Genomic DNA, 15,123 nt, shown 5'->3' with positions numbered 1-15,123 from the left:
GTCTAACCGCATGTGGTACCATGAAAGATGGCACAGACCTTACCCAAAACACAAACAGTCCAGATGAGACAAAAGAAGACTGGCAGATACAGGACACTGCAAGAAGTCAGCGAGGCAACATCAGCAGCCTCAGCCTCTGCCAGGCTACAGCAAGGGCAAGTTTTAAAGAAAAACTTAAACAGCAATGTGCTCCCTTCCCAAAAACATCACCAGCCTCAATACTGGAAGGAATGGAAGAGGTCAGGGGTAGTGTTTGGCTGCAACATACTGCCTTACATCAAGCAAAAGATGACAAGAGGGTGTGGAGAGCCTTCAGGCCATTTGTATTTCCATTCGATGCTGCAGAGAAAGTAGAATGACAGAGAAGGAACAACACAGTCAATTAAACCAACAGGAGATTTACCTTTCTCTTTTCTCCCAGCAGTAAAGAGCATTCATGAAACCAGATCATTCAGTAACATCTAATCTGAGAAATCAAAGCACTCATTTTGTTGATTTTGTCAAATTAGCTCTCACAATCGACAGTTTTCAGAAGCTCTTGAGCTTCAAAGGATGCCTTCAAAAGGAAAGTGGGATTTACAAAGCTTGCCGAGTAATGAAACCAGAATTTCTGCTTTCTCTAGAATTATTATTCTCTACTCAAACTTGACAGCAGAAGAATCCTTGACTTATTATTCTTTCCTCTTGAAAGAGATTGCTGTTATCTCCGTAGGGTGAATATTCCAGAGCTGCAATACTTGTCATGAGAGAAAGTAAGATAACTTCAGGAACACTTTTTGTGTGCTCTCTACTCAAGTCAGTTTATACAGTTAATACTTATAATACCTATCCTGGAAAGCATGGTGAGAGATTTCCTCCCTTCACAAAATTAAAGCTAAAGTTATGGATGGGAACTGTCATGAGAACATGCTACAAATTCATCTATAAAAATGGTAATGTAAATCAACAACGAAGTGATCAATTACTACATTAGCAACATCAAATTAAAACCTGATACTGGAAGCATGTATTCGTCAAGATTTCCGAAGGCTTCAACCTTTAGAAGGACAACTGGCCTCAGCAATGGATAATACTTGGGTTTATGACAATGAGGTGTCAGGAGCAGCACAAGTTTGTGTTGACTTGTGCTAGGAAAGTATCACAAATACCCTGCACAAAGCTCAGAAGTTGCACCCCTGCAAGCAGGAGCCCAAAAGAGCTCTGCAGACATGCAGTGAAGAGCACTCATGTTAACTTTGAAGAAGCAGAGCTATTACTGCCTTTATTCCGCTGTCATTCTGGAAAGGATCCGCTGGGACAAGCAGCACAGCCTTCTGCTGCCATATACAAGACTATATAGTCCCTCTCACAGAGGGATCAAGGTCTATCATAAAACAGTTGGTGCCTTGGTCCTTGTTGTTGACAGGCTTGCTGTTCCTCTGGAGTCATAAACGCTCGCATTTCCAGGCTGCAGTTTATGTGTAGCCAGTGTATACGCACTTGCTCTTGAGCAAGCCTCATCTTTTTGGCATTCATTATCCTCTACAGTGCTCACCTTCTCTCCTTGCCCTTTTTTAGTATTTTTATTTTAAGGAGTTCTCATATCCAATGTCATCTTTCATTTTAGAGGTCTAAATAAGCATAGATCTTTCACTGACTCCTCACAGGCTCAGTCCCCAGCAGTCTCAGTGAGCTTGATGTCTGCTTTAGATTGAATTTAAGACCGAAAATTCACCTATATTTAGGATGCACAAAACACTGCCTGATGATTACGTGCAAGCAATGCTTCATTAATATTAAATTTTAAATGGAACTGCAATTTTACTTGCTTCAGGCTATTAAGAGATCACAGATTAACAGCTGAACAGTGTAATTTGTACAGTATGATCAGGACTGAGTGACTCTATGCAGTGGAGCAGAGAGATGCCAATTTATTCAACCAGAGCAAAAAGTGCTCCATCACTAATGAATTCACCCACTGGTGATACAAGCTGAGATTTCCTCATATGAAAAGCAGACCACATAAGCTTCAATAGATAGAAAGTGTAATGGGGACAAGTCTTCCCATAATTATGGCCTATCTCAAACTAAATCAAACTAGAATATACCTGACAGGTGTTGCTATCAAGAAAGAGCTCCTAAATTACCATAAAAATCAATGCTTGGTATCCCAACTATTCTCTTTTAATGAATACAAAACATGAAATGATTCTATGATTCTATAAAAATCATCTAAGGAGAAGGGGACCAACACTCATTCAAAGCTGTAGTGTATATAACTGAGAATTCATTCTGAAAGAGGAGGAAATCCTCACCATAATGAGAGCTGCTAAAGACCAGGTTACCTCCTTTTGAATCTTTTTTACATAAAAACTCAGCAAAGAAAACCGTCATGTATTTCTAATGGAGGAAGAAACCTGCATTCACAAATTTTCAGTGGACACCTTATGTCTTTCACCTCATTAGCTTGAATTGATAATTTAGTCCAGCAACCACAGAACGTGTCATAGACAGCGAGATGTGATGGTGCATCAAGAAAGAAGTGAACATTTCATACCCTCCATCATCTGGCTCATGTTCTAATGAATCTTAACAGGGAAACAACCTCATCAACAGGTATGCAGTCATCAGGTCCAGCACCTTATGGGTAACAGCTCAGGCTCCCCAAAGGGCATATAACCAAGTAAGCATTTGCTAACACCCTTTCTATTCATAACCCAGAAACTCATTTGCTTATCTAGAGAGAACAGAAAACAACATGGCAAGGAACATCTTTTTCCTGAAGCTTGAAAAGTTTGCTGGTAAAAATTAATTTGGTTTTAAACTTCTGCAGTTGAGGCATTTATATTGTGGTTTTCTCATTCCTGCTCAGGAAGAAAGCTTATTCCAGGATTTATTTTGATCCAGTAGAAAGTAAACTTACTCTTAGAAGAGACAGGTAGGTTACAGTTTGCCTGTACATGCAAATATATGCATGGGTATGGGTCATGGATATACCTACTAAGTGATTTACTCTGTCTCTTGGTTGAGTCTCCTGAAGCATACTGCTGCCTATACATTATTCAGGACTCTGCTAGTCCTATTTCGCATCTTCAAGACAATGCTGTTTCTCACAGAACAAAAGAAATAACTCCTCTACTTTCTATCCCACTCATCACAAATGCAGGAGTATTTAAAGTGTTAGGAACAGCAAAAACAGCTGTGTTAAACACATACATCTCTTCAATTTCAATGCCTCAGCAAAAATATTAACAGACGATTAACTTTGTCTTAGTGTTATTGTTTTGTCAAATGTTCATGACAACCAAAGGTGGACAAGCATCCAACTCAGATCCTGGCTATTACTTCATACTTCAGTCTGCACAGAACCACTATTTCAATCACTAACACCCTGCACTGAGCTCTTATTGCTATTGAAACAGAAAAAACAAACCCCACAACAAAGTGACAGCATATGCAACTCCCCCTGTTGCTCAGAACCACAGCCTGCAGTCCACACAACTTGATATCCTTAAACTGTGCTAGCCCCTGTGTATGTCAAGTTTGCCAGCAAGGATACTATTAAGATAGAACTCAGAAAGCAGCACATCTGGAAGACTTACCTGTGAAGATTTGTATTCCCCACACCTTGAGAGCAGCATTACAATGCTTATTACAGTCAAGAATTTAATCAGTGTAGGAGTTTCTATAAACAGTGTGTTATTTAAATGCATAATGCTAAGAGTGTTCAATGGCCCAATGATGCCTAAATGGTCCAATTTACTTTAAACACAGAACTGTACCAGTGGACATTAATATCACTAAGTAGTGGGAAGCTGCTACAAAGAGCTACTGTCTATGGAGGAAACGAGAGGTAAAACACAGCCAACATCTTTTGATATCCACACGATGTAAATCCTGACAAGATGCAGAGCTATTCTCTACAGTACCTGCATGAGATATTTGGGTAACATGAATCTGCATTTTTTTGGACAAATACTGATATTACACCACTGACAGCTACCACAGCTACATACCAGCAATACTTTATTCAATTAAAATATTAACACAATCACATAAAGCTTCCATGTTCCTATTGCTGTTCATGTTACAGCTTTTATAGTCATTGCTTTACTTGAAAAGTCACAGGTTAATTACGGGGGGGGGGGGAAGCTCCCTAAGTCTTGGCACTAACACTTCTCAGGTTCAGGTTTAAATGTCGCCCACTGGATGTCTCATAAAGCTACCAAGACTAGCAAGCTTTACTCCAAGTCATTTTTCTAATGGGAAATTGTTAAGTTTGCATCTTAGCTCATTTAATTTGCTAATGAAATGAAATCGCCCCCCGGAAGGGGAAATGTCTTTTTGAAAGGACACAACCATACTTAGCAGTGTCAGCATGCTAAAAGCATAATAAAACCCAAACCACCCAGAACTGTATTATGAGAACAAAGCCTAGAATTCTTTATTTTAAACATTCACAAACTATGAAGAATTTTTACCTGCACATTACATTACCAAGACAGAGGCAACAGTGCTATTAGAGCTTCTGGTCTACCTCTGCAGCAGACACTACTGAATACATGCTGCATTAATAAAGCCCCACACCCACAATTCTTCCACCATCTCCAGATCCCTCATTCATTTCAATCTCAAAACCAGACAGCCCAACTCACACAACTGCTGGCAGTTTTGCGTTCTCCAGTGTCATTTTATTTGGTGCTTAAACAAGCAAGAGGCCCTCTAAAGTAGAAAAGAGGACAGATGATAGTAGTAGACAAACTAGATCCTATTTCACTTGGATCCGATTGTATTGCAGTGTCCAAGGAAGGCAATATGTTTATCTGCTATATTATAAAATTATGTTCCACTCTCTAAATTGAAGAGAAACACTCATGCCAAGTTTCCACTATCTAAAGACCTATAGCAAATAAAGCAGAAAAAGCAAAAAGAGTAAAAAATACTGCACTGTTTACTAGCACTATGTATTCGCTCATAGAAAAATGGGGAAAAGATTCTTTCAGACATATTAACAGTTCAAAAGTTATTCCAGCTTTCAACCACAATGGAAATGTCTTATTACAAATCATTGTTCATCTACAGCTCTTCAGCTACTTCCAAAGTTTCCTTGGAACAGCTTAACTGCAATCCAGAAGTAATCTGTTAGCAATCGATTTATAAGTAAAATGCATCACAGCACAATTTAGTATCTGTGGTTTCAGGCAATCACTTGAGTGCTTTCAAAACACATAACAGAATGTCACAGTGACATTTTTAATGCTGACAGAGTATTTATATTGAGTGCCCAGAAAAAAGCCACGCAAATGAAAGAATTTAAGCAAACAGAATTACAGCTCAATTGACCACAAAACAAAACTTCCCCTGCAATGTAATATACTGGGATTTACAAATGCTTTTCCTCTGAGCCTGAGAAGTCATTAATTCATTAAGAATAAATGAAACCAAACCAAAAACTAGTAAAAACAGAGATTTGTTTTTTGGAAGTAGGAAGAAGTGCTAGAGAACAAGCTCAGAAGCCTGCAGTTAAAAAACCCAAGACATGTAAGGAAGCTGAATTCTTCTGCTAATATGATACAAAAAAAAAAATCAGAACTATCTATTGACCTAAACCAGATTTTATTGTGAGTCATAACACAAGCTGCCAAATGAAACAGAGATGTCTTTAAAAATACAAATCAATGAAGCTTCTTCAACCTCAAACAGCATTATTACATTTATATTTAAGATTACAAAAAGAACTTGCTCCAGAGAATTCTGCAGCAGGCTGATGATCTTCACCATTAAATCAATTTAACAGAATGTTATGAGAACACAAATATCGAAATGGCAAGCTGAAAAATGGAGCTACAGGCAATTCACATGAAGGGCAAGCTGCTCAAAGACACTGCCTTGCAGTGCGGCTGAGAAACACACACAGAACAGCTCTGTGCAGCAGCCTGTATTCCAGAATTACAGTACTGTCAAAGGAGGAAAATAAGGTGTTAAAAATGAAGTTTTAGTCTGGTACAGTAATACCCATTAACATCACATCTCTTGGAATGCAGGTACCAGCTATGAAAACACAGCACAGCCTGCAGCAGAGTGCGCTGAGCATAGCTGGATTTCACTGGATACCACTGCGTGACACCCATCAACACAAATGTGGCACAGTGGCAACCATCACCTGCACCTAGGCTCCCAGAACACTTCCTTCAGCAGGCAGAGTTGCTCAAGCACTTCTGCTGCATACTCAGCTTTGAATACCATGATGCAGCAGCAGCTGAAGAACAGAGTGCTTTAGAGTCTGAAGTCTAAGGCAGCTTTAAAGTAGCAACTCGACTTTCAAGTCACAGAGATGTAGAGCTTGTTCTGGAGCTCCCTCTTGAGGTTAGACACTACACTATATTGAAGACACTGCTATACTCATAACTAATTCTACTCAAAATGAGATTATGCCCTTGCAAAAGATATTATCAAAGGCATCTCTTCAAAGATGAGACCTCACCTGGAGCACTGTGTGCAGTTCTGGTGTCCTCAACATAAAAAGGACATGGAACTGTTGGAACAAGTCCAGAGGAGGCTATGAGGATGGTCAGGGGACTGGAGCACCTCCCGTATGGGAGAAGGCTGCGCGAAGACCTCATAGCAGCCTTCCAGTATCTGAAGGGGGCTTTTAAGAATGCTGGGGAGGGACTGTAGTGATAGGACAAGAGGTAATGGGTTAAAACTTAAACAAGGGAAGTTTAGACTGGATATAAGGAAGAGGTTTTTTACTGTAAGAGTGGTGAGACACTGGAATGGGTTGCCCAAGGAAGTTGTGAATGCTCCATCCCTGGTGGTGTTCAAGGCCAGGTTGGACAGAGCCTTGGGTGGCGTGGTTTAGCCCATGGCAGAGGGGTTGGAACTGGATGATCTTAAGGTCTTTTCCAACCCTAACTATTCTATGATTCTAAATCTCTGCACACTAGTTTGTAGTCAGCATGAGATGCTTTTGAGTTACAAGCGCTGCAATCTTAAAATACAGGAAGATCAACTGAAGAGGCACTTTACTTACACACCTTTGGTAGCTAGGGCAGGAGCACCACAAACAGTAAAACCCCTGTTATCATGAATCATGAAATGGAACAATACACACTGGTGATGAGAAACTAACAGTGTTGTCTATTTGTAAAGAAACTGCAATTGCACTAGGTTTAAGGCTGTTAACATGTCCCATTCTTCAAGTGACATTTTAGCTACTCTAAGCATCCCTTTGTCTCCTTGCCGAAGCTACCTTGTTCCACAAAGCCCAACAACATTACTCCATTGTCTTTGCTGCCACAACCTGCTACATGGGCTGACGCATCTGGTTTTTGATGTGCTGAATCAGTGGTTGACAAATCTGAAAACTTTTTAAACAGATTCTCCTGAAATTTCACTCTCAAACCCAGCATCTTTCCACAAGCTCTAGAAGGGCCCCACATGGAAAAAGCTTTGAACAGAGAAATACCTAAGAAAACTCATGTTGAAAATTTTTCTGCTCTCTCACAATAGGTGAAGGGTCAAAACCAGACAGCCAAGGAAGTCTTTGGAAGGAGTGCAAGAGAACAAGCTTTGCCCATGCTAGTCATATTTAACCACTGCTGAGCCTCCACTCAGCACTTTCCTCAGTCCTTGAGCAAACATCCATGAGTTACATCATTTAAAAAGCCTTGCATCCTGTGACAAGGCTTGTAGCTTTTTTAAGTTTTTCTATTTTAGGGTAGAACAGATTTCAACTTGAATGCCTCAGAACAGCAACACAGAGTTTATTCAGTTGTCCTTAGTGATTAAGGTAACGCTAAAGAAACGCACCAGTCTAGAGACGTGCTGTCTCCTCCCACTGCATGTCTTGCTGTGCTTGAAACCTGGGAGGTATTTGTCACTTTATAAACATAGCCCTTAATTTGAGGCATCAGTTCTGACACATACTTACTGTTTTCAGATGCCAGATCACCTTCTAAAGCAACACAATTTATTCTATTAACCCTATGCTAGTCTCACTCCTCTACATTCTGTGAAAAAGACAAAGAACCAGCAAAATCCCCACAAATTGTGCACTCATCAGCTATACCAAGTGAAAGACTAAAAAGAATGGCTTGAAACTTGGACCTAGAAAGGGCCTATTCTCCACTGCCAGATGGCATTCACCTAAGAGTTCTAGCTCCCTACAACTAAAAGCAACCACAAAAAAAATCAAAGTAGGTTGGAAATACACATCATAGCCTTCATTACACCTTAAGTAATATTCTAGAAGTTAAAGATGTTTTCTTACTTTTCATGGTGCCCTCCTCTTCTTCCTCTTCAGTGTTTATGACCATTGTGCCCAGCTGGGATTCCAAGGTGCCATCATGTTCTATCATTGTGTTGGCTCCATCAGTCATGGTGTTGACAGCTCTTATAGTACCAGTTTCATCTCCACTTGCCCTCACCATGGTACCTGAATCAGTTTCATCTTCTTCCTGTACGAGGATGTCAAATACATTTTTACTGATGATGGTGAAGGCCCATGAAGAATGTGTCCTTAAATACATACAAGTCTTAGTAATCCAGAGATATTTACAAATACACATAGAAGCAACATTTTGTTTTATGCACTTAATTCTCTCCCTGTCATCTCCAAACAGGTAATGAACAGTCTTTGCACTTTTCTGCAAGTGTAATAAGTAAGAGAACAGATAAATGATCAGCAGAAGTTTCTCAATGCAAGTTGTATCTCATTTCTGACCTGGTGACCTGTCTGTAAGAGTAGATTACTACACTCCTTCAGTCATCAGTGTTCCTAGCCATGTTACCAGTTTTAATAGTTGATCTAAAACCCCTGTCTCAAGTAGTACAGTTCACTGAGGAATCACTAGTTATTAGCAATAGGTCTAAGTCTAGAGTGCATGTGGCACACTGAAGAAAAGTTATTAGGAGCCTGTCTTTAACATTCAGGTAATTTTACCTACTATCAACTTCAGAAGCACTGAATAAAAATGAACTGAATTTGAAATTATTTTAAAAGGAATGAAAGAAATTATTAAAGTGAGTAATTTTTTTGCACGAAAACTATTTTGTATCTTTTCACTTGCTAACAGGTACTAATGCTATCCAAGTTTGAGTTATTGCTGTCAAGGCTCAAGACTCTGTAGAAAACACAAGCTCCTGAAACAAATTCTGGTCAGACAACTTGCCGGCCCAGGAAGTCAGCCAGAGGTGGTAGTTTCATTAGGTAGTGCGTGCTGCACTGAGTTTAGATTGTGACTAGGATTTCATGAATAAGGTCAAAATTTCCACAACCTATTTAGTTTCTTGGAAACGTGGATCAGCTATTCAACTAAAAGAATGAAAGTCACTTCCTAGGTTTACAGCAGGGTTTCTAGGCATCTCACCTTAGATGAGATACTCAACTTTGGTTGTGAAGATAAAGCTCACAGTTCTTTATGTGCGACCAGGTCCTTACTTATCTGTGTTAGTGTTAGAGGAAGAACACAGGTCTGACATCAAGCTGTAGTACTTAATCGCAATGTCACTGAAAGGAAGTACACCCCTCCATGTTCTGGTGTTCCATGCATTTTATCTGTTCTGTCAAAGGTGTCTACATAATATACTTCCCAGCCTCAAAACCAATAGCAGAAGGAGGAGAAAACTACATGTAATGTTAATGGAGGAAAAGTAATTTTATGTGGAGATGAGTGGGTGAGAGGAAGTAATAGATTTGCTAGCTGCATATCATTTAACAAAGGACTAAAGCAGGAGTTTCCACAGCACTTGGGAAGTGCTTAGGAACACTTTTCTGCGAGCAGACAGGGAGTAGAGAAGCTTCAGGAGAACACACACTGACAAAGACCATTCAACTCCGCTACATAGACATTATCTCTCAGCAATGTGACTCCAGATCAGTCAGAAATGAAGAAATACAGAGAAGGGACAATACTCTTAGAGCCAACATCATGGCAACATGACCAGTAAAGTTACTTCCACACTGAATAAACAGGCAGTCCTAAACTGGAGAACTAGATGAACAATGTCTTCAGCATCCAGACTGTGGGCCATGCTGTTCAAGTGTAACCTCTGAAAAGGTCTGGCATATAATGCGTTTTGTAGCACATTTCATTTATTCAGGTTGAAGCAGGCAGAGATTCAAAAAACAGCTTTCAACATGCTTTCCATATTTACATGCTGTAACCACTGAAACAAGGAGCTCAAATTTAAATTCACAGCAATCCCCTGGACACTTGTCATGCCCTCACCTCAGGTTTCTGTCGGTTGCTCTTGTGTAGTAGAAAGTTTCTATAAGGGAGGTTCTAAAGCACAACAATGGTAAAACAACACAGCATACTTATATCATAATGCATCACAGATGATATTATTATTTTACACCAGGAGACCAGTCTAAGACCTAAATCTACAATGAACAATTCTCATCACTGAATAAATAATATAATCCAATTGGGAAAATACATCAAGTCTTCTGCATACACTCCTTTGCAGACCTATTCAATCACAGGTCTGGAGCTACACTACAAGCTAAACTGCAAGCCATGCATGCTTGCTATCCCACTCTATAAAGACTGAGAAGGGACCAAGCATTGGGTTAAGTATAAACCTCAATAACTACATAAAATCCAAGAGCAAGTGGATAAAATATTGCCAAAACAAAAACCAAAGCAGCTAAGCCTTATGAAAGGAGCAAGAGTTTGGACTTTGTACACAGCTACTGTTAAATACTCACTGAATTTTCTTCATCATCTTGATCCAGCTCACGCTGTTGTGCCTCTTGACGTTTCAGCTTGATATCCATTGCTTCATTTATCAAGTCTCGCAGAATTGACACTCCTTTGGCACTTTTAACAAAAGGATGCTGAAAAGGATTTTGAAAACAAATAAGCACTGCACCCAGGCCAAAATCTAACAATAAAACATTGTTACTATAGTCTACTTCCAACCAAAATTAAGGTTTAATACATTACTAAAATAAAAATCCAATACTTCTTTTTGGCAGAGGAGGGAGACCTCTAAACAAGACCATGCCCCAAAGGCACTACTACTGCTGTGAGACCTTTGGCTCATTCCTTTCCACAACTCCACTTACTTTCCTGAGCAGCTCAGCTGTCAAGAACCAGTTACACAGATCATCATCACTGAGATCATTCAGAGCAATCACTTCCATTTAGCCTCCCCTTTTTTAAGAGGCAGTTTCTTGGCTGTGCTAGTGAGAATTTGAAAGTAAAAAACCACCAAAACTAAACAACAACAACCCCTCCAAAACCAACCAAACAAAAACCCAACCCAGAGAAGACACAGATGGGAAGTTGAAGTCAAACTGGTCCTTAGAGAAGAACTGAAAAGTTGAATTGAGTGTAAGATTTTCAAAAGGACATATTAAAAAGTCTGTAGTGAGCAGGAGTAGCAAGAAATGAAACCAAGATCACAACAGCCACGTGGCACTGCCTGCTCTAGAAAGCCTTCTCTAGAGCTTATGTACTGGTAAGAAAAGGCACACCTGCAGAAGCTGGGTTGCAGTGGCACGCTGCTCCGGGCTCTTGACAAGACACTGCTTTACAAAGTCTGTAAAACTGTCTGACCAGAGCTCTGGTTTCCGGAATGTTGGAGGCGGATTGGTGGGAATCATGAAAATTGCCTAGAACCAGAAGAACAGTCCAGATTTACAAACAAAGTTTAGTGCTTTCCAACAATACAACACAAACACTGGTACTAAAGAACGACAGACACTGAGTCTGCTGCTTCTGAAGAGTTTGTGCCAATATTATACATAAATTTGCTCAGAGGGACCAAGTAACAAGAAATTAGACTTTTCTCACTAGATGCTTACACTTCTGTCTGAGCCATTTTGTGCCCCAAGCGATGCGAATCTGCTTTTTTTGTCTTAAAATACTTGTGTTTGCATTAAAAGAAAAAAAATAGTTTGGATAATACAGCTGAAAATATATTTCTTCACACTTAACACAAGGAGCTTCAGCTATGAATGAATGGACCACTCGGTGGATGAAGAACTCGCTGGAGGGCCACACACAAAGAGTTGTGGTCAATGGCTCAATGTCTGGCTGGAGACCAGTAATCAGTGGTGTCCCCCAGGGATCGGTGTTGGGACCGGTCTTGTTCAACATCTTTGTCGCTGACATGGGCAGTGGGATTGAGTGCGCCCTCAGCAAGTTTGCTGATGACACCAAGCTGTGTGGTTCGGTTGATACGCTGGAGGGAAGGAATGCCATCCAGAGGGACCTTGACACGCTTGTGACGTGGGCTGATGCCAACCTGATGAAGTTTAACCATGCCAAGTGCAAGGTCCTACACCTGGGTGGGAGCAATCCCAGACACAGCTACAGGTTGGGCAGAGAAGAGATTCAGGGCAGCCCTGCAGAGGAGGACTTGGGGGTGTTGGTGGATGATAAAATGAACATGAGCCGGCTTCAGTGTGCGCTTGCAGCCCAGAAAGCCAACCGTATCCTGGGCTGCATCAAAAGGAGCGTGACCAGCAGGTTGAAGGAGGTGATCCTGACCCTTTACTCTGCTCTCGTGAGACCTCACTTGGAGTATTGTGTGCAGTTCTGGTGTCCTCAACATAAAAAGGACATGGAACTGTTGGAACAAGTCCAGAGGAGGGCCATGAGAATGATCAGGGGACTGGAGCACCTCCCATATGAAGACAGGCTGAGAAAGTTGGGGCTGTTCAGCCTGGAGAAGAGAAGGCTGCGTGGAGACCTCAGAGCAGCCTTCCAGTATCTGAAGGGGGCCTATAGGGGATGTTGGGGATGGACTCTTCATTAGGGACTGTAGTGATAGGACAAGGGGTAATGGGTTAAAACTTAAACAGGGGAAGTTTAGATTGGATATAAGGAGGAAATTCTTTCCTGTTAGGGTGGTGAGGCACTGGAATGGGCTGCCCAAGGAGGTTGTGAATGCTCCATCCCTGGCAGTGTTTAAGGCCAGGCTGGACGAGGTCTTGGGTAATATGGTTTAGAGCGAGGTGTCCCTGCCCATTGCAGGGGGGTTGGAACTTGATGATCTTAAGGTCCTTTCCAACCCGAACTATTCTATGATTCTATGTCTTAATGGAAGAGGATTGTGATTTTCTTTCCCATGCAGATTTTCTTTCTCAAAGTCCTGCTTTTCATTTAATCAACAGTGCAAAGAACTGTCAGAAAACAAATTAAAAGCAAGGTGGCACATTGAAGTGTTATTCAGCCAGCTATAACAGCAAGATGCCCTTCCCATACCTTTTAAAAGGTCACAGTCCTTACCCTCATAGGATGAATATCTGCATATGGTGGCTTTCCTTCAGCCATTTCTATTGCGGTGATCCCCAGAGACCAGATGTCTGCAACACAATTATACCCTATTTCTTGAATCACTTCTGGAGCCATCCAAAATGGGGTGCCTATAACTGTGTTCCGCTTTGCCATGGTGTCCTGAGAAGAAGAGGATAAAGATCCAGGCAAAGGCAACTGTATTAGCCACAAATGTTCATTAATGAATTATCACCCTAATTATCTTCCACTTGCATGCACACTATTAGGCTCATCAAGACTGGGATACAGACAGCTGCAAAAAGGAATTGAAATATGCTACAGAAGTTACAGATATCCTGAAGAACTCAGCAGATGCTGCCATTACTTGGGTATAAAGGTTTCCACAGAGGAAGGTCTGCTCTAATCTGTTACTGGTTTAGCATCTTATTATGTTGATGTAAAGTTCAGAACAATTCCTCAAAGCCTCCACAAGCACGTCACACTCACACGCAGGTTAAAAAGATAAACTGAAGTGTACACAAGCATCTTGGTTTTACTTACTGTAAGCTGTCCTGCCACGCCAAAATCTGCAAGTTTAGCATGTCCTTCTGTATTTAGCAATATATTTCCAGCTTTGATGTCCCTGTGTATTTTCCTCATGAAATGCAGGTACTCTAGTCCTTTCAGTGTTGATTGCACTATTGTAGCAATTTCCTCCTCTGTCAGCTAAAGAAAATAAAAGTTATTGCCAAGCCATCAGTTGCTGAGAAGTAGCACTATTGTGTTTCAGTCTATGCTTCCTGAGATTCACTAATTGCCATTTAATTGCCTTCACTAAAGGTTGCTATACTAATGGGAAATTAGTCAGTGACCTACAGCATTATGTAATAGATGCCAGTCAGCATACACATGTACCATTTCACATACCATAACCCTTTCTCAACTAGTAATTCTTATCCTGCAATAGCCAAAATAAGGCAAAGTCAAGTCAAACAGACTACAGATTCTACTTTGGAATTGGTCTGGGTTTTCAGGAAAGCCAACAAACCAAAATCTGCTCCACTGATCACATTATCCAGATAAGCAAAACTCGACCAATGTCATCAACTGTCTTACTTTCAGAGGAACAAAGGACCTGCATCTCAAGTTCTGGTCAATGGTTGTGTCAGGCACTGAACACCACGAGAATTATGTCCAGACTACTCAGCTCCCCTGAGCTGCTGGACACCCCTATTTCCCATTTACGCATTCAAAGAAGAAAGGACGTACCGTTTTGTTTCGTAATCGAATAATATCAGACACAGATCCAGCGCCGCAGTATTCCATGACTATCCACAGGTCCGTGTTCTTAAAATAGCTGCCGTAATATTTCACCACATGAGGACTAGGAAATGTGAGAAAAGGAGAAGAAAGCAAAGGATCAGACATCAGTAACCACCATAACTGAATAAGCACAATACACTGCAGAGTCCCTAAGTACACTTCAGATATTCAGAACTGAAGTGCCACTGAAACCCTGATCAAAAGTATTCCAAACCAGTCTGAACTTGCACAGGGTTGCTGCAGCTCTGCCAAGCCTCCTCCCCAGAGTGGTGCTCATCTGACCCGCCAGTAAGGCAGTTCAGAGAGCTAAACCATCTGAAAATAAATCCTGTAGAAATAAGAAGTGATTAGCTTCAATCTGATTTAGCTCGCTGAATTGGATTACAACAAGGTCAGTGCTGTGGCAAGCAAGAAGGCAGGACAAGGGAATGAGAAACAGACCACAGCAGTCCCCAATAAAGCTGCTGCAGAGCATTTGCAACCAAGTGGAAACATTAAATAAGGTCCAAAGTTCACTGGAAAATAGCTATCATGTTAATTAATACGAATGTTTCTCCACTACCACATGCACCTACTTGTTTCCACAACT

The 15,123-nt window shown here is 40.9% G+C and overlaps 2 protein-coding genes across 2 annotated transcripts in view; one reads left to right on the top strand and one right to left on the bottom strand.

Annotated features, from left to right (window-relative positions):
* RIMS4 (regulating synaptic membrane exocytosis 4) overlaps nucleotides 1-15,123 on the top strand; it is a 216,183-nt gene that overhangs the window by 73,219 nt on the left and 127,841 nt on the right. The gene's annotated exons all lie outside the window — the stretch shown is intronic.
* The window catches only part of STK4 (serine/threonine kinase 4), a 48,122-nt gene that overhangs the window by 27,967 nt on the left and 5,032 nt on the right, over nucleotides 1-15,123 (bottom strand). The window contains exons 4-9 of the mRNA XM_061375430.1: nucleotides 14,481-14,595; nucleotides 13,773-13,937; nucleotides 13,224-13,391; nucleotides 11,465-11,602; nucleotides 10,694-10,822; nucleotides 8,252-8,438 (exon numbers count right to left, since the gene is read on the bottom strand). Coding sequence (XP_061231414.1) covers nucleotides 8,252-8,438; nucleotides 10,694-10,822; nucleotides 11,465-11,602; nucleotides 13,224-13,391; nucleotides 13,773-13,937; nucleotides 14,481-14,595 — 902 coding nt within the window. The remainder of the gene's footprint in view (nucleotides 1-8,251; nucleotides 8,439-10,693; nucleotides 10,823-11,464; nucleotides 11,603-13,223; nucleotides 13,392-13,772; nucleotides 13,938-14,480; nucleotides 14,596-15,123) is intronic.

The sequence above is a fragment of the Neopsephotus bourkii genome, unplaced genomic scaffold (assembly GCF_033783945.1).
Source record: "Neopsephotus bourkii isolate Nb327-2 ecotype Australia unplaced genomic scaffold, CSIRO-AGI_Nbou_v1 NB_1663, whole genome shotgun sequence".
NCBI classification, from domain to species: domain Eukaryota; kingdom Metazoa; phylum Chordata; class Aves; order Psittaciformes; family Psittacidae; genus Neopsephotus; species Neopsephotus bourkii.
This window is presented reverse-complemented; position numbering and strand designations above follow the sequence as displayed.